Source organism: Petromyzon marinus (genome assembly GCF_048934315.1).
Source record: "Petromyzon marinus isolate PM22_M1 ecotype Great Lakes invasive population chromosome 84 unlocalized genomic scaffold, UKy_Petmar_22M1.pri1.0 chr84_unloc.2, whole genome shotgun sequence".
NCBI lineage: Eukaryota > Metazoa > Chordata > Hyperoartia > Petromyzontiformes > Petromyzontidae > Petromyzon > Petromyzon marinus.
In genome coordinates this window covers 701,501-723,407 of record NW_027422639.1, presented here as the reverse complement: position 1 = coordinate 723,407, position 21,907 = coordinate 701,501, and the positions used below count along the sequence as shown (strand labels likewise).

Sequence of the window (21,907 nt, the reverse complement as noted above, 5' to 3'; positions counted from 1 at the left end):
GGGACCTTGCCCAGATCTTTCAAGGATTTGTGAGCTCCTCACACAATCCAGCCTGGTTAAACCCAGGATGGATCGTAGGCAGGCCAGCCTAAATGTTTCTAACCGGCGAAGATGTTTTATTAGGGGGGTCCACGTTTCGTAAGCGTAGAGAAGGGAGGGAATGATCGTGGCCGAGAAGACCTGAAGCTTAGTGCGGAGCGACAGACCAGGTAGCTTCCACACAGCGTTACGCAACCGATGAAAAGATATTGCCGCTCGACTGATTCGGAGTGAGACCTCTGCTGTTAAACTGGAGCCAGTCATAAGCACACTGCTCAGGTATGGGAAACTCTCCACTCTCTCCACAACTGCCCCATCACCGATTGGGAGTTGTGGGGGTGGAGACACACACACACACTGATACACAGACACTGACACACACACTGACACACATACACACTTGACACAGACACACTGACACCACACACCGACACACTGACACAGAGACACTGACACACAGACGCACACTGACACACACTGACACTGACACACACACAGACGCACAGGCACTGACACAAACACACTGACACACATTGACACACACAGACATTGACACACACCGACACACACACTGGCACACACACTGACACACACACAGACACACTGACATACAGACACTGACACACACACTGACACACAGACACTGACATACACACTGACACACAGACACTGACATACACACTGACACACACTGACACACACTGATACACACAGACACACTGACACACACACTGACACACACTGACACACACACTGACACACACACTGACATACACACTGACACAGACACTGACACACACACAGACACACACTGACACACACTGACACACACTGACACACACAGACACACACAGACGGACACACACTGACACACACACACTGACAGACACTGACACACAACAATAGAAATGACCGCCCGTTGCCGGATTATGACAAAATAACGATTTATTATTATTACAGTAGAAATCAGAATGGTAACTTTATAGTTATTATAAGAACATCAACAACCCATTGTACACAACGCAGGCAGGAAGATGAGGTGGGGGGGAGGGGGTAAACTCCCTCCACTCGCAGAAATATTCCTTCAGTGACCGCCCGACCAGCGGCACATTGAGGGTCTGGGTTCATCTCTCTCAGGGGGTTCACGATGGCCGTGTCAGAGACCCACAGACTCACCACACAGAGACCCACAGACTCACTACACAGAGACCCACAGACTCACCACACAGAGACCCACAGACTCACCACACAGAGACCCACAGACTCACCACAGTCACCACACAGAGACCCACAGACTCACCACAAACAGACCCACAGACTCACCACACAGACACACAGACTCACTACACAGAGATCCATAGACTCACCACACAGAAACCCATAGCCTCACCACACAGAGACCCACAGACTCACCACACAGATACCCATAGACTCACCACACAGAGACCTACAGACTCACCACACAGATACCCATAGTCTCACCACACAGAACCATGGACTCACCACACAGAGACCCATAGACTCACCACACAGAGACCCACAGACTCACCACGCACGGAGACCCACAGACTCACCACACAGAGACCTACAGACTCACCACACAGATATCCATAGTCTCACCACACAGAACCACAGACTCACCACACAGAGATCCACACACCACACAGAGACCCATAGACTCACCTCACAGACCCATAGACTCGCCACACAGACCCACAGACTCACCACACAGAGACCCATAGACTCACTACACAGAGACCCACAGACTCACCACACAAAGACCCACAGACTCACCACACAGAGACCCACAGCCTCACCACCACACAGAGACCCACAGACTCACCACCACACAGAAACCCACAGACTCACCACCACACAGAGACCCACAGCCTCACCACCACACAGAGACCCACAGACTCACCACCACACAGAGACCCACAGACTCACCACCACACAGAGACCCACAGCCTCACCACCACACAGAGACCCACAGCCTCACCACACAGAGACCCACAGACTCACCACCACACAGAGACTCACAGACTCACCACACAGAGACCCACAGCCTCACCACCACACAGAGACCCATAGACTCACTACACAGAGACCCACAGACTCACCACACAGAGACCCACAGACTCACCACACAGAGACCCACAGACTCACCACGAGAGACCCACAGACTCACCACACAGAGACCCACAGACTCACCACCACACAGAGACCCACAGCCTCACCACCACACAGAGACCCACAGACTCACCACCACACAGAGACCCACAGACTCACCACGAGAGACCCACAGACTCACCCCAAAGAGACCCACAGACTCACCACACAGAGACCCACAGACTCACCACCAGAGACCCACAGACTCACCACACAGAGACCCACAGACTCACCACCACACAGAGACCCACAGACTCACCACGAGAGACCCACAGACTCACCCCAAAGAGACCCACAGACTCACCACACAGAGACCCACAGCCTCACTACCACACAGAGACCCACAGCCTCACCACCACACAGAGACCCACAGACTCACCACCACACAGAGACCCACAGACTCACCACACAGAGACCCACAGCCTCACCACCACACAGAGACCCACAGACTCACCACACAGAGACCCACAGCCTCACCACCACACAGAGACCCACAGACTCACCACCACACAGAGACTCACAGACTCACCACACAGAGACCCACAGCCTCACCACCACACAGAGACCCATAGACTCACTACACAGAGACCCACAGACTCACCAAACAAAGACCCACAGACTCACCACACAGAGACCCACAGCCTCACCACGACACAGAGACCCACAGCCTCACCACCACACAGAGACCCACAGACTCACCACCACACAGAAACCCACAGACTCACCACCACACAGAGACCCACAGACTCACCACCACACAGAGATCCACAGCCTCACCACCACACAGAGACCCACAGACTCACCACCAGAGACCCACAGCCTCACCACCACACAGAGACCCACAGCCTCACCACCACACAGAGACCCACAGACTCACAACCACACAGAGACCCACAGACTCACCACCACACAGAGACCCACAGACTCACCACACAGAGACCCACAGACTCACCACGAGAGACCCACAGACTCACCACACAGAGACCCACAGACTCACCACCAGAGACCCACAGACTCACCACCACACAGAGACCCACAGACTCACCACACAGAGACCCACAGCCTCACCACCACACAGAGACCCACAGACTCACCACACAGAGACCCACAGACTCACCACCACACAGAGACCCACAGACTCACCACCACACAGAGACCCACAGACTCACCACACAGAGACCCACAGCCTCACCACCACACAGAGACCCACAGACTCACCACACAGAGACCCACAGACTCACCACCACACAGAGACCCACAGACTCACCACCACACAGAGACCCACAGACTCACCACACAGAGACCCACAGACTCACCACCACGCAGAGACCCACAGCCTCACCACCACACAGAGACCCACAGACTCACCACACAGAGACCCACAGACTCACCACCACACAGAGACCCACAGCCTCACCACCACACAGAGACCCACAGACTCACCACACAGAGACCCACAGACTCACCACGAGAGACCCACAGACTCACCACACAGAGACCCACAGACTCACCACCAGAGACCCACAGCCTCACCACGACACAGAGACCCACAGCCCCACCACCACACAGAGACCCACAGCCTCACCACCACACAGAGACCCACAGACTCACCACCACACAGAGACCCACAGACTCACCACACAGAGACCCACAGCCTCACCACCACACAGAGACCCACAGCCTCACCACCACACGGAGACCCACAGACTCACCACCACACAGAGACCCATAGACTCACCACCACACAGAGACCCACAGACTCACCACCACACAGAGACCCACAGACTCACCACCACACAGAGACCCACAGACTCACCACCACACAGAGACCCACAGACTCACCACCACACAGAGACTCACAGCCTCACCACCACACAGAGACCCACAGACTCACCACACAGAGACCCACAGACTCACCACACAGAGACCCACAGACTCACCACACAGAGACCCACAGACTCACCACACAGAGACCCACAGACTCACCACACAGAGACCCACAGACTCACCACACAGAGACCCACAGACTCACCACACAGAGACCCACAGACTCACCACACAGAGACCCACAGACTCACCACACAGAGACCCACAGACTCACCACACAGAGACCCATAGACTCACCACACAGAGACCCACAGACTCACCACCACACAGAGACCCACAGACTCACCACACAGAGACCCACACACTCACCACACAGAGACCCACAGACTCACCACACAGAGACCCACAGCCTCACCACCACACAGAGACCCACAGCCTCACCACCACACAGAGACCCACAGACTCACCACACAGAGACCCACAGACTCACCACACAGAGACCCACAGCCTCACCACACAGAGACCCACAGACTCACCACACAGAGACCCACAGACTCACCACCACACAGAGACCCACAGACTCACCACCACACAGAGACCCACAGCCTCACCACCACCACACGGAGAGTGTTGCCACGAATTAAATTTAAACTTTAAAACAACGGGCAGTGGAGTGGCGGTGACGTCTGCGGTGGAGGAGGTGTTGGTGAGCGGCCAGCGATGGTCACGAAGGCTGCTCCTGCGAGCGCCATGCCAGCCGCTCACCGGCGACGGTGAGGGGTGTGGTGAGCGCCGCGGCAAAGCGGCGGAACGCATCGAGGGAGACTCGCCGGCAGTCGCCGAGATCCACCCGGCGCAGAGACACACAGCGGGACAGGTGGTGCAGACATCGCTCAGTGAGCTTGTCACAGCCTGGGAGACACACACAGAGACACACACACAGAGACACACACAGTCACACACAGTCACACACAGAGACACACACACAGACACACACACAGAGACACACAGCGGGACAGGTGGTGCAGACATCGCTCAGTGAGCTTGTCACAGCCTGGGAGACACACACACACACAGTCACACACACACAGTCACACACACAGTCACACACACAGAGACACACAGCGGGACAGGTGGTGCAGACATCGCTCAGTGAGCTTGTCACAGCCTGGTAGACACACACACAGTCACACACAGACACACACAGTCACACACACAGAGACACACACACAGAGACACACAGCGGGACAGGTGGTGCAGACATCGCTCAGTGAGCTTGTCACAGCCTGGTAGACACACACACACAGAGACACAGAGACACACACAGTCACACACAGTCACACACACAGTCACACACACACAGTCACACACACAGAGACACACAGCGGGACAGGTGGTGCAGACATCGCTCAGTGAGCTTGTCACAGCCTGGTAGACACACACAGAGACACAGTCACACACAGTCACATACACACACACAGTCACACACACACAGAGACACACACACAGAGACACAGAGACAGAGACACACAGCGGGACAGGTGGTGCAGACATCGCTCAGTGAGCTTGTCACAGCCTGGGAGACACACACACACAGAGACACACACAGTCACACACAGACACACACACAGAGACACAGAGACACACACACAGAGACACACAGCGGGACAGGTGGTGCAGACATCGCTCCGTGAGCTTGTCACAGCCTGGGAGACACACACACACAGACACACACAGTCACACACACAGAGACACACAGTCACACACAGTCACACACACAGTCACACACACACAGTCACACACACAGAGACACACAGCGGGACAGGTGGTGCAGACATCGCTCAGTGAGCTTGTCACAGCCTGGGAGACACACACACAGTCACACACACAGTCACACACAGTCACACACACAGTCACACACACAGTCACACACAGCGGGACAGGTGGTGCAGACATCGCTCAGTGAGCTTGTCACAGCCTGGGAGACACACACACAGTCACACAGTCACACACAGTCACACACACAGTCACACACACAGAGACACACACACAGAGACACACAGCGGGACAGGTGGTGCAGACATCGCTCCGTGAGCTTGTCACAGCCTGGTAGACACACACACAGTCACACAGTCACACACACACAGTCACACACAGTCACACACACAGAGACACACACACAGTCACACACACAGAGACACACAGCGGGACAGGTGGTGCAGACATCGCTCAGTGAGCTTGTCACAGCCTGGGAGACACACACACAGACACACACAGTCACACACACAGAGACACACAGTCACACACAGAGACACACACACAGAGACACACAGCGGGACAGGTGGTGCAGACATCGCTCAGTGAGCTTGTCACAGCCTGGTAGACACACACAGAGACACAGTCACACACAGTCACATACACACACACAGTCACACACACACAGAGACACACACACAGAGACACACACACAGAGACACACAGCGGGACAGGTGGTGCAGACATCGCTCAGTGAGCTTGTCACAGCCTGGTAGACACACACACACAGAGACACAGAGACACACACAGTCACACACAGTCACACACACAGTCACACACACACAGTCACACACACAGAGACACACAGCGGGACAGGTGGTGCAGACATCGCTCAGTGAGCTTGTCACAGCCTGGTAGACACACACACAGAGACACACAGTCACACACAGTCACACACACAGAGACACACACACAGAGACACACACACAGAGACACACAGCGGGGCAGGTGGTGCAGACATCGCTCAGTGAGCTTGTCACAGCCTGGTAGACACACACAGAGACACAGTCACACACAGTCACATACACACACACAGTCACACACACACAGAGACACACACACAGAGACACACACACAGAGACACACAGCGGGACAGGTGGTGCAGACATCGCTCAGTGAGCTTGTCACAGCCTGGTAGACACACACAGAGACACAGTCACACACAGTCACATACACACACACAGTCACACACACACAGAGACACACACACAGAGACACACACACAGAGACACACAGCGGGACAGGTGGTGCAGACATCGCTCCGTGAGCTTGTCACAGCCTGGGAGACACACACAGAGACACACACACAGTCACACACACAGTCACACAGAGACACACACACAGAGACACACAGCGGGACAGGTGGTGCAGACATCGCTCAGTGAGCTTGTCACAGCCTGGGAGACACACACAGTCACACACAGTCACACACACACACAGACACAGAGACACACACAGAGACACACACACAGAGACACACAGCGGGACAGGTGGTGCAGACATGGCTCAGTGAGCTTGTCACAGCCTGTTAGACACACACAGAGACACACAGTCACACACAGACACACACACACAGTCACACACACAGTCACACACACAGAGACACACACACAGAGACACAGAGACAGAGACACGCAGCGGGACAGGTGGTGCAGACATCGCTCAGTGAGCTTGTCACAGCCTGGGAGACACACACAGACACACAGTCACAGTCACACACACACAGACACACACACAGAGACACACACACAGAGACACACACACAGTCACACACACAGTCACACACACAGAGACACACACACAGAGACACGCAGCGGGACAGGTGGTGCAGACATCGCTCAGTGAGCTTGTCACAGCCTGGGAGACACACACAGAGACACACACAGACACACACACAGTCACACACACAGAGACACACACAGTCACACACACACAGTCACACAGTCACACACACAGAGACACACACACAGAGACACACAGCGGGACAGGTGGTGCAGACATCGCTCAGTGAGCTTGTCACAGCCTGCGAGACACACACACAGACACACAGTCATATACACAGTCACACACACAGACACACACACAGAGACACACACACAGAGACACGCAGCGGGACAGGTGGTGCAGACATCGCTCCGTGAGCTTGTCACAGCCTGGGAGACACACACACAGAGAGACACACAGTCACACACAGTCACACACACACAGTCACACACACACAGTCACACAGTCACACACACACAGTCACACAGTCATACACACAGTCACACACACAGTCACACACACACACACAGTCATATACACACACAGACACACACAGTCACACACACACAGTCACACACAGTCACACACACAGTCATATACACACACACAGACACACACACAGAGACACACACACAGAGACACGCAGCGGGACAGGTGGTGCAGACATCGCTCAGTGAGCTTGTCACAGCCTGCGAGACACACACACAGACACACAGTCACACACACAGTCACACACACAGACACACACACACAGAGACACAGTCACACACACACAGTCACACACACACAGTCACACACACACAGTCACACACAGAGACACACACAGAGACACACACAGTCATATACACACAGAGACATACACATACACAGTCACACACACAGTCACACACACAGTCACACACACAGAGACACACACAGTCATATACACACAGAGACATACACACGCACAGTCACACACACAGTCACACACACACAGACACACACACACACACAGACACACACAGAGACACACACACAGTCACACACACACAGACACACACACACACACAGACACACACAGTCACACACACAGTCACACACACAGTCACACACACACAGTCATATACACACAGAGACACGCAGCGGGACAGGTGGTGCAGACATCGCTCAGTGAGCTTGTCACAGCCTGGGAGACACACACAGAGACACATACACAGTCATATACACACAGAGACACACACAGAGACACACACACAGTCACACACACAGTCATATACACACAGAGACACACACACAGAGACACACACACAGTCACACACACAGTCATATACACACAGAGACACAGAGACACACACACAGAGACACACACACAGTCACACATACAGTCACACACACAGTCATATACACACAGAGACACACACACAATCACAAACACAGAGACACACACACAGTCACACACACAGTCACACACACACACAATCACACACACAGAGACACCCACACAGTCACACACACACAGAGACACACACACAGTCACACACACAGTCACACACACACACAGTCACACACACACAGTCACACACACACAGTCACACACACAGTCACACACAAAGAGACACACACACACAGAGACACACACAGTCACACAACAACAACAACCGACATTCGCCACTAAGTGGCGGTGACGTCACCACGACGCTTGTGCCAGGCTATGTGCACCCTGAGGCCACGTTAAGTATCGAACGCCCGCTGGCAGGAGGTCACGGGGCAGACCCAGGTGCCACGGGTCGACTGACTGAGATGACTGGCTGATGCACCACCTGTGCCCCCTACTGTGCAAACCTGCTGTGCTTTAGCCACCCGGCGCTCCGCTCGTTGTTGTGAGCGTCGCTCCTCCGCCCTCCGTTGTTGTTGGAGGGCAACTACCTCCAACTGCCCCAGTAGCGTCCTTCACGAGCCTCCTCCACAGGGGCCGATCTTGACACCGCTGGTACCGGTCATCGGAAAGTCCACTCAGCTCCACGTCCTCCTGTACCACGTCACTCCATCTCTTCTCTAGCCCGTGCCGCGCCCGTTTAGCCCCCTCGATCCGGCCGAACACAAGCTGTTTCGGCATGCGGTGGCTGGGCATGCGGTGGCTGGGCATGCGGGCTACATGACCCAGCCATCGCAGCCTTGCCTGCCGGAGGAGCTCACCGATGGGACCTTGCCCAGATCTTTCAAAGATTTGTGAGCTCCTCACACAATCCAGCCTGGTTAAACCCAGGATGGATCGTAGGCAGGCCAGCCTAAATGTTTCTAAGCGGCGAAGATGTTCCATTAGGGGGTTCCACGTTTCACAAGCGTAGAGAAGGGAGGGAATGACCATGGCCGAGAAGACCTGAAGTTTAGTGCGGAGCGACAGACCAGGTAGCTTCCACACAGCGTTACGCAACCGATAAAAAGATATTGCCGCTCGACTGATTCGGAGTGAGACCTCTGCTGTTAAACTGGAGCCGGTCATAAGTACACTGCCCAGGTATGGGATACTCTCCACTCTCTCCACAACTGCCCCATCACCCATTGGGAGTTGTGGGGGTGGAGTGTCTGATGGTACAAAATACCCAGGCAGGTGCTTAGTTTTGGTGGGGCTGATGGTAAGGCCCCACCTCTTAGTGGCACGCTCCAGTCTCAGCAGCAGCGTCTCCAACTCCTCCTCTGAATGAGCAGCTATTACCAAATCATCGGCATACATAACGTGGTTGAGCAATAGGGAGCCATCCCTTGACCGCACCTGGGCATCGATCAGCCTCCCATTATATCTGTACCAAATGGAGTTTCCCCGGTACAGCTATTGAAGGCTTCACGAACTACGTGGTCAAAATAGATGTTAAATAATGTGGGAGCCAGAGGACATCCCCGTCGTACCCCAAGGTGTACAGAGAATGGCTCTGACTCCCGGCCACGTAGTTTTACCCGGGCCCGCTCACCATCATGAAGGTCCTTAATGATCGTGAACAGAGGGTCAGATACTCCAAAAGCACGAAGAACGACCCAGAGCCCAGGCCTACTGATGGTATCATAGGCCTTGACCAGGTCAATAAAGCAGAGATGTAGGTCTTGTTGGAATTCCCTACACCTCTGCTGTAGCAGACGGACAGAAAATATGGCATCTGTGCAGAACCGCACTTTCCTGAAACCGCATTGGGGCTCCGCAAGCCTCTCCTCAGCGTGCCTGGCAAGGCGATGTTGAATAATCCTTGCCAGGACCTTTCCCGGCACACTGAGGAGTGAGATGCCCCTGTAGTTGTTAGAGTCTGTGCGGTTCCCCTTCTTAAAGAGGGGGACCACCAGGGCATCCTTCCAATCCTGCGGAACCTATCCAGAGGTCCAGACTGTTGTTATGATGTCATATAGGGCAGTCTGTGCACAAACGCCACCCTCCCTCAGCATTTCGCTTGGGAGATCATCTCTGCCCGCTGCCTTTCCTGGTCTCAGACTCCGGATCGCCTTCAGTACTTCCTCAACAGATGGCACCTCAGCCAGCCACTCACAGGGGGTGACTTCTTCCAATATTTGAGGCACCGCAGCCTCAGCAGGGTCATCCTCACTTTGTGCCACGATGTTTTCCTGGCTGAGGGATTTTCCCTCCCCCAGGACCTCACAGAAATGCTCAGCAAATCTGCAAACCTGTTCCTGGGGGTCGGAGATTGGATCACCGTTTTTTGATGGAGTTAAATAGAGATTTGTGATCGTGGGCCACTGAGGCAGACTCCATCTCTTCAGCAACCCGCGACCACCACCCATTCTTGCAGCGCCTCACGGCTCTCCGAACCTCCGAGCGAAGGCTGCGGTAAGCCTCCTCATTCCCTCACCTGGGATTCTGTAGCCGATGACAGTGGGCCTGTCGCTTTTTCTCAACCATCCTGAACACCTCCTCTGTCAGCCAGGGTCTCTGGGGAGGTCTGGACCGCGTACCCAAAACAGCCAATGCAGCTGCTTGAGTGACAGTCCTAAACCTCGCCCATTTACCCTCGACATCAGGACGAGTGGGGGACGATGCCAACCCCAGCCACAGGCGATGATGAAATTCTCGCTTGCAACTTTCATCAGATAACTGAGACCAGGCAACTTTAGGTTGGAATGGGGTCCTGGGTGTACACCCACCACCGGAGTGGAAGAATGGCAGGCGCATCTTACAGATGACAAGTCGATGGTCAGAGGGCAGATCAGCGCCACGGTAGGTCCTGGTGTCAAGGACATGGGCTCGCATCCGCTGGTCCGTCACTATGTAGTCCAGCAGATGGTCGTGCTTGGACCCGGCATGCATCCATGATGTTGTGTGGATGTGCTGATGCTGCGCATCCACACAACATCATGGTCTGTGCGGTCCCCCTCTAGCTGGTGAGTGAGTGACTCACCAGCTAGAGAGATGTGAGTGACTCACCAGGTGAGCGAGTGACTCACCAGGTGAGCGAGTGAATGACTCACCAGCTAGAGAGATGTGAGTGACTCACCAGGTGAGCGAGTGACTCACCAGGTGAGCGAGTGAGTGACTCACCAGGTGAGTGACTCACCAGCTAGAGAGATGTGAGTGACTCACCTGGTGAGTGAGTGACTCACCAGCTAGAGAGATGTGAGTGACTCACCAGGTGAGTGAGTGACTCACCTGGTGAGTGACTCACTCACCTGGTGAGTGAGTGACTCACCAGGTGAGTGAGTGACTCACCAGCTAGAGAGATGTGAGTGAGTGACTCACCAGGTGAGTGAGTGACTCACCAGGTGAGTGAGTGACTCACCAGGTGAGTGAGTGACTCACCAGGTGAGTGACTCATCAGCTAGAGAGATGTGAGTGACTCACCAGGTGAGTGACTCACCAGCTAGAGAGATGTGAGTGACTCACCAGGTGAGTGAGTGACTCACCAGCTAGAGAGATGTGAGTGACTCACCAGGTGAGTGACTCACCAGGTGAGTGAGTGACTCACCAGCTAGAGAGATGTGAGTGACTCACCAGGTGAGTGACTCACCAGGTGAGTGACTCACCAGCTAGAGAGATGTGAGTGAGTGACTCACCAGGTGAGTGACTCACCAGCTAGAGAGATGTGAGTGACTCACCAGGTGAGTGAGTGACTCACCAGCTAGAGAGATGTGAGTGAGTGACTCACCAGCTAGAGAGATGTGAGTGAGTGAGTGACTCACCAGGTGAGTGAGTGAGTGACTCACCAGGTGAGTGACTCACCAGGTGAGTGAGTGACTCACCAGCTAGAGAGATGTGAGTGACTCACCAGGTGAGCGAGTGAGTGACTCACCTGGTGAGTGAGTGAGTGACTCACCAGGTGAGTGACTCACCAGCTAGAGAGATGTGAGTGAGTGAGTGACTCACCAGGTGAGTGACTCACCAGCTAGAGAGATGTGAGTGACTCACCAGGTGAGTGACTCACCAGGTGAGTGAGTGACTCACCAGCTAGAGAGATGTGAGTGAGTGAGTGACTCACCTGGTGAGTGACTCACCAGGTGAGTGACTCACCAGCTAGAGAGATGTGAGTGAGTGAGTGACTCACCAGGTGAGTGACTCACCAGCTAGAGAGATGTGAGTGAGTGACTCACCTGGTGAGTGACTCACCAGGTGAGTGAGTGACTCACCAGCTAGAGAGATGTGAGTGAGTGACTCACCTGGTGAGTGACTCACCAGGTGAGTGAGTGACTCACCAGGTGAGTGAGTGACTCACCAGGTGAGTGAGTGACTCACCTGGTGAGTGACTCACCAGGTGAGTGAATGACTCACCAGCTAGAGAGATGTGAGTGAGTGACTCACCTGGTGAGTAACTCACCAGGTGAGTGAGTGACTCACCAGGTGAGTGAGTGAATCACCAGGTGAGTGACACACCAGCTAGAGAGATGTGAGTGAGTGAGTGACTCACCGGCTAGAGAGATGTGAGTGAGTGAGTGACTCACCAGGTGAGTGACTCACCAGGTGAGTGAGTGACTCACCAGCTAGAGAGATGTGAGTGACTCACCAGGTGAGCGAGTGAGTGACTCACCTGGTGAGTGAGTGAGTGACTCACCAGGTGAGTGACTCACCAGCTAGAGAGATGTGAGTGAGTGACTCACCAGGTGAGTGAGTGACTCACCAGGTGAGTGACTCACCAGGTGAGTGACTCACCAGGTGAGTGAGTGACTCACCAGGTGAGTGACTCACCAGGTGAGTGAGTGACTCACCAGCTAGAGAGATGTGAGTGAGTGACTCACCAGGTGAGTGAGTGACTCACCAGGTGAGTGACTCACCAGGTGAGTGACTCACCAGCTAGAGAGATGTGAGTGACTCACCAGGTGAGTCACTCACTCACCAGGTGAGTGAGTGACTCACCAGGTGAGTGAGTGAGTGACTCACCAGGTGAGTCACTCACCTGGTGAGTGACTCACCAGGTGAGTGACTCACCAGGTGAGTCACTCACCAGCTAGAGAGATGTGAGTGAGTGAGTGACTCACCAGCTAGAGAGATGTGAGTGAGTGAGTGAGTGACTCACCAGGTGAGTGAGTGACTCACCAGCTAGAGAGAAGTGAGTGAGTGAGTGACTCACCAGGTGAGTGACTCACCAGCTATAGAGATGTGAGTGACTCACCAGGTGAGTCACTCACTCACCAGGTGAGTGAGTGACTCACCAGGTGAGTGACTCACCAGCTAGAGAGATGTGAGTGAGTGACTCACCAGGTGAGTGACTCACCAGCTAGAGAGATGTGAGTGAGTGACTCACCAGGTGAGTGACTCACCAGCTAGAGAGATGTGAGTGAGTGACTCACCAGGTGAGTGACTCACCAGGTGAGTGAGTGAGTGACTCACCAGCTATAGAGATGTGAGTGACTCACCAGGTGAGTGACTCATCAGCTAGAGAGATGTGAGTGAGTGACTCACCAGGTGAGTGACTCACCAGGTGAGTGAGTGAGTGAGTGACTCACCAGCTAGAGAGATGTGAGTGACTCACCAGCTAGAGAGATGTGAGTGAGTGACTCACCAGGTGAGTGACTCACCAGGTGAGTGAGTGAGTGACTCACCAGGTGAGTGACTCACCAGGTGAGTGAGTGACTCACCAGGTGAGTGAGTGACTCACCAGGTGAGTGAGTGAGTGAGTGACTCACCAGGTGAGTGACTCACCAGGTGAGTGACTCACCAGGTGAGTGAGTGACTCACCAGCTAGAGAGATGTGAGTGAGCTGCTCCCGCGTGGGGTTGCCCACAGCCAGTAGCAGTGCGAGTGACGAGTCGGTGAGTGAGCGAGTCACTCACCTGGTGAGTCACTCACCTGGTGAGTGACTCACCAGGTGAGTGAGTGACTCACCAGGTGAGTGAGTGACTCACCAGGTGAGTGAGTGAGTGACTCACCAGGTGAGTGACTCACCAGGTGAGTGAGTGAGTGACTCACCAGCTAGAGAGATGTGAGTGAGCTGCTCCCGCGTGGGGTTGCCCACAGCCAGTAGCAGTGCGAGTGACGAGTCGGTGAGTGAGCGAGTCACTCACCTGGTGAGTGACTCACCAGGTGAGTGAGTGACTCACCAGGTGAGTGAGTGACTCACCAGGTGAGTGAGTGACTCACCAGCCAGAGAGATGTGAGTGAGCTGCTCCCGCGTGGGGTTGCCCACAGCCAGTAGCAGTGCGAGTGACGAGTCGGTGAGTGAGTGAGTCACTCACCTGGTGAGTCACTCACCAGGTGAGTGAGTCACCTGGTGAGTGAGTGACTCACCAGGTGAGTGAGTGACTCACCTGGTGAGTCACTCACCAGGTGAGTGACTCACCAGGTGAGTGAGTGAGTGACTCACCAGCTAGAGAGATGTGAGTGAGCTGCTCCCGCGTGGGGTTGCCCACAGCCAGTAGCAGTGCGAGCGACGAGTCGGTGAGTGAGCGAGTCACTTACCAGGTGAGTCACTCACCTGGTGAGTGACTCACCAGGTGAGTGAGTGAGTGACTCACCAGGTGAGTGAGTGACTCACCAGCTAGAGAGATGTGAGTGAGCTGCTCCCGCGTGGGGTTGCCCACAGCCAGTAGCAGTGCGAGCGACGAGTCGGTGAGTGAGCGACAGCGCTCCAGACGGAGGTTGGTGAGCGCCGGTGAGTGCCGGGTGAGGGCCCGCAACGTCCCCTCACCCAGGGGCAGCGCCGACGCGTCCAGCGTGGTGAGGAAACGGAGGCGACTCCTCACCTCGCCCACGCCTGGGGGTGAGCGGGGGCAGGGGGTGGTGAGCGGGAGCGGGGGGGGGTTGTTACCACACACTCACTCACCCACTCACTCACCCACACACACACACACCCACCCACTCACCCACTCACTCACCCACACACTCACCCACACACTCACCCACTCACTCACCCACACACCCACTCACTCACTCACCCACACACTCACTCACCCACTCACCCACACACTCACCCACACACCCACACACTCACCCACACACCCACACACTCACCCACCCACTCACTCACCCACTCACCCACCCACCCACCCACACACTCACCCACACACTCACCCACACACTCACCCACACACTCACTCACTCACTCACCCACACACTCACTCACTCACTCACCCACACACTCACACACTCACCCACTCACTCACCCACTCACTCACCCACACACTCACTCACCCACCCACTCACCCACTCACACACTCACTCACTCACCCACACACTCACCCACACACTCACCCACTCACTCACCCACCCATACACTCACCCACTCACTCACTCACTCACCCACACACCCACCCACACACTCACTCACCCACCCACCCACTCACCTACACACTCACTCACACACTCACCCACACACTCACTCACCCACTCACACACCCACTCACTCACTCACCCACTCACTCACCCACACACTCACCCACACACCCACCCACTCACTCACCCACACACTCTCTCACTCACCCACACACTCACCCACTCACTTACCCACACACTCACCCACTCACTCACCCACACACTCACCCACACACTCTCTCACTCACCCACACACTCACCCACTCACTCACCCACACACTCACCCACTCACCCACCCACACACTCTCTCACTCACCCACACACTCACCCACACTCACCCACACACTCACTCACCCACCCACTCACCCACACACTCACCCACACACTCTCTCACTCACCCACACACTCACCCACACTCACCCACTCACCCACACACTCACTCACTCACCCACACACTCACCCACACACTCACCCACACACCCACCCACTCACTCACCCACACACTCACACACTCACCCACACACTCACTCACCCACACACCCACACACTCACCCACACACTCACTCACTCACCCACACACTCACTCACTCACCCACTCACTCACCCACACACTCACTCACACACTCACTCACTCACACACTCACTCACCCACACACTCACCCACCCACTCACTCACCCACTCACTCACTCACCCACTCACCCACCCACCCACCCACTCACCCACCCACACACTCACTCACCCATTAACTCACTCACCCATTAACTAACTCACCCACTCACCCACACACTCACCCACACACTCACCTACACACTCACTCACACACTCACCCACACCCTCACCCACTCACCCACACGCTCACCCACACGCTCACCCACACGCTCACCCACACGCTCACCCACTCGCTCACCCACACACTCACCCACACACTCACCCACACACTCACCCACTCACTCACCCACTAACTCACTCACCCACTCACCCATTAACTCACTCACCCACACACCCATTAACTCACTCACCCACTCACCCATTAACTCACTCACCCACACACCCATTAACTCACCCATTAACTCACCCATTAGCTCACCCACTAACTCACTCAACCACTCACCCATTAACTCACCCACTCACCCATTAACTCACTCACCCACGCACCCATTAACTCACTCACACACTGGTTGTTGTGGTGGTAGTGGTTGTTGCTGTTGTGGTGTTAGTGGTTGTTGTTATTGTGGTTGTTGTTGTAGTGGCTGTTGTTGTGTCACCAGGGAGGAAGAAGAGTCTAAGTAGGTCGTTATGGTGGTGGTTGTGGTAGTAGTAGTGGTGGTAGTAGTAGTAGTGGTAGTAGTAGTGGTAATAGTGGTGGTAGTAGTGGTAGTAGTAGTGGTGGTAGTGTTGGTAGTAGTGGTAGTAGTAGTAGTGGTAGTAGTAGTGGTGGTAGTGTTGGTAGTAGTGGTAGTAGTAGTAGTGGTAGTAGTAGTGGTGGTAGTGTTGGTAGTAGTGGTAGTAGTAGTAGTGGTAGTAGTAGTGGTGGTAGTGTTGGTAGTAGTGGTAGTAGTAGTAGTGGTAGTAGTAGTGGTGGTAGTGTTGGTAGTAGTAGTAGTAGTGGTGGTAGTAGTAGTGGTAGTAGTAGTGGTAGTAGTTGTTGTAGTGGTTGTTGTTGTTGTGGTTGTTGTGGTTGTTGTTGTTGTCACCAGGGAGGAAGAAGAGTCTCAGGAGGTCGTTATGGTGGTGGTTGTGGTAGTAGTGGTGGTAGTGGTGGTAGTGGTAGTAGTGGTAGTAGTAGTGGTGGTAGTGTTGGTAGTAGTGGTAGTGGTGGTAGTGGTAGTAGTAGTGGTAGTAGTAGTAGTGGTAGTAGTAGTGGTAGTAGTGGTAGTAGTAGTGGTGGTAGTGGTAGTAGTAGTGGTAGTAGTGGTAGTAGTAGTAGTGGTAGTAGTAGTGGTGGTAGTAGTGGTAGTAGTAGTGGTGGTGGTAGTAGTAGTGGTGGTAGTAGTGGTAGTAGTGGTGGTAGTAGTAGTAGTGGTGGTAGTAGTAGTGGTAGTAGTAGTGGTAGTAGTGGTGGTAGTAGTAGTGGTGGTAGTAGTAGTGGTGGTAGTAGTAGTAGTGGTAGTAGTAGTGGTGGTAGTGGTAGTAGTAGTGGTAGTAGTAGTGGTAGTAGTGGTAGTGGTTGTAGTAGTAGCGGTGGTAGTAGTGGTAGTAGTAGTGGTAGTAGTGGTGGTAGTAGTAGTGGTGGTAGTAGTAGTAGTGGTGGTAGTAGTAGTGGTAGTAGTAGTGGTAGTAGTGGTGGTAGTAGTAGTGGTGGTAGTGGTAGTAGTAGTAGTGGTAGTAGTAGTGGTAGTAGTGGTAGTGGTAGTAGTGGTAGTAGTGGTAGTAGTAGTGGTAGTAGTAGTAGTGGTAGTAGTAGTGGTAGTAGTGGTAGTAGTAGTGGTAGTGGTAGTAGTGGTAGTAGTAGTGGTAGTAGTAGTAGTGGTGGTAGTGGTAGTAGTAGTAGTGGTAGTAGTGGTTGTTGTTGTTGTTGTGGTTGTTGTTGTGGTTGTTGTTGTCACCAGGGAGGAAGAGGAGTCTCAGGAGGTCGTCTGTGGCTCCGTGAGCTCCCGACAGGTCGAGAGATCTCAGCGGAGGAGCGGAGGGACAGGTGGTGAGCGCAGTTACCACGCTCCACGCACAGCCGCCTAGCGACAGCTCTCGTAGGCCTGACACACACAAAGTGACACACACACAGTGACACACACAGTGACACACACAGTGACACACACACACAGTGACACACACACACACAGTGACACACACACAGTGACACACACAGTGACACACACAGTGACACACACAAAGTGACACACACACAGTGACACACACAGTGACACACACACACAGTGACACACACACAGTGACACACACAGTGACACACACACAGTGACACACACACAGTGACACACACAGTGACACACACAGTGACACACACACAGTGACACACACACAGTGACACACACACACAGTGACACACACACAGTGACACACACAGTGACACACACACAGTGACACACACACAGTGACACACACAGTGACACACACAGTGACACACACACAGTGACACACACACAGTGACACACACACACAGTGACACACACACAGTGACACACACAGTGACACACACACAGTGACACACACAGTGACACACACACACAGTGACACACACAGTGACACACACAGTGACACACACACAGTGACACACACAGTGACACACACAGTGACACACACACAGTGACACACACACAGTGACACACACACACACACAGTGACACACAGTGACACACACAGTGACACACACACAGTGACACACACAGTGACACACACACAGTGACACACACAGTGACACACACAGTGACACACACAGTGACACACACAGTGACACACACACAGTGACACACACAGTGACACACACAGTGACACACACACAGTGACACACACACACACACAGTGACACACACAGTGACACACACAGTGACACACACAGTGACACACACACAGTGACACACACAGTGACACACACACAGTGACACACACACACAGTGACACACACAGTGACACACAGTGACACACACAGTGACACACACACAGTGACACACACAGTGACACACACACAGTGACACACACACAGTGACACACACAGTGACACACACAGTGACACACACACAGTGACACACACAGTGACACACACACAGTGACACACACACACAGTGACACACACACACACAGTGACACACACACAGTGACACACACAGTGACACACACAGTGACACACACAAAGTGACACACACACAGTGACACACACAGTGACACACACACACAGTGACACACACACAGTGACACACACAGTGACACACACACAGTGACACACACACAGTGACACACACAGTGACACACACAGTGACACACACACAGTGACACACACACAGTGACACACACACACAGTGACACACACACAGTGACACACACAGTGACACACACACAGTGACACACACAGTGACACACACACACAGTGACACACACAGTGACACACACAGTGACACACACACAGTGACACACACAGTGACACACACAGTGACACACACACAGTGACACACACACAGTGACACACACACACACACAGTGACACACAGTGACACACACAGTGACACACACACAGTGACACACACAGTGACACACACACAGTGACACACACAGTGACACACACAGTGACACACACAGTGACACACACACAGTGACACACACAGTGACACACACACAGTGACACACACACACACAGTGACACACACAGTGACACACACAGTGACACACACAGTGACACACACAGTGACACACACACAGTGACACACAGTGACACACACACACAGTGACACACACAGTGACACACACACAGTGACACACAGTGACACACACACAGTGACACACACAGTGACACACACACAGTGACACACACACACAGTGACACACAGTGACACACACACAGTGACACACACAGTGACACACACACAGTGACACACACACACAGTGACACACACAGTGACACACACAGTGACACACACACACAGTGACACACACAGTGACACACACAGTGACACACACAGTGACACACACACACAGTGACACACACAGTGACACACACAGTGACACACACAGTGACACACACACACAGTGACACACACAGTGACACACACACACAGTGACACACACACAGTGACACACACACAGTGACACACACAGTGACACACACAGTGACACACACAGTGTCACACACACAGTGACACACACACACACAGTGACACACACACAGTGACACACACAGTGACACACACAGTGACACACACACACAGTGACACACACAGTGACACACACAGTGACACACACAGTGACACACACACACAGTGACACACACAGTGACACACACAGTGACACACACAGTGACACACACACACAGTGACACACACAGTGACACACACACACAGTGACACACACACAGTGACACACACACAGTGACACACACAGTGACACACACAGTGACACACACAGTGTCACACACACAGTGACACACACACACACACAGTGACACACACACAGTGACACACACACACAGTGACACACACACAGTGTCACACACAGTGACACACACAGTGACACAAACACAGTGACACACAGTGACACACACACAGTGACACACACAGTGACACACACAGTGACACACACACACAGTGATACACACACAGTGACACACACACACACACAGTGACACACACACAGTGACACACACACACAGTGACACACACACAGTGTCACACACAGTGACACACACAGTGACACAAACACAGTGACACACAGTGACACACACACACAGTGACACACACAGTGACACACACAGTGACACACACACACAGTGATACACACACAGTGACACACACAGTGACACACACAGTGACACACACACACACAGTGACACACACACAGTGACACACACAGTGACACACACACAGTGACACACACACACACACAGTGACACACACACAGTGACACACACA

General features: G+C 53.7%; 1 protein-coding gene across 1 annotated transcript in view; it reads right to left on the bottom strand.

The window, feature by feature from the left end:
* Positions 1–966: 966 nt before the first annotated feature.
* Positions 967–21,907, bottom strand: part of LOC142908414 (uncharacterized) — a 96,534-nt gene continuing 75,593 nt past the window's right edge. Inside the window, 2 exon segments of the mRNA XM_076059111.1 lie at positions 967–15,776; positions 18,881–19,027. Of these exon segments, the coding sequence (XP_075915226.1) occupies positions 15,490–15,776; positions 18,881–19,027 (434 nt within the window). The 3' untranslated portion in view covers positions 967–15,489.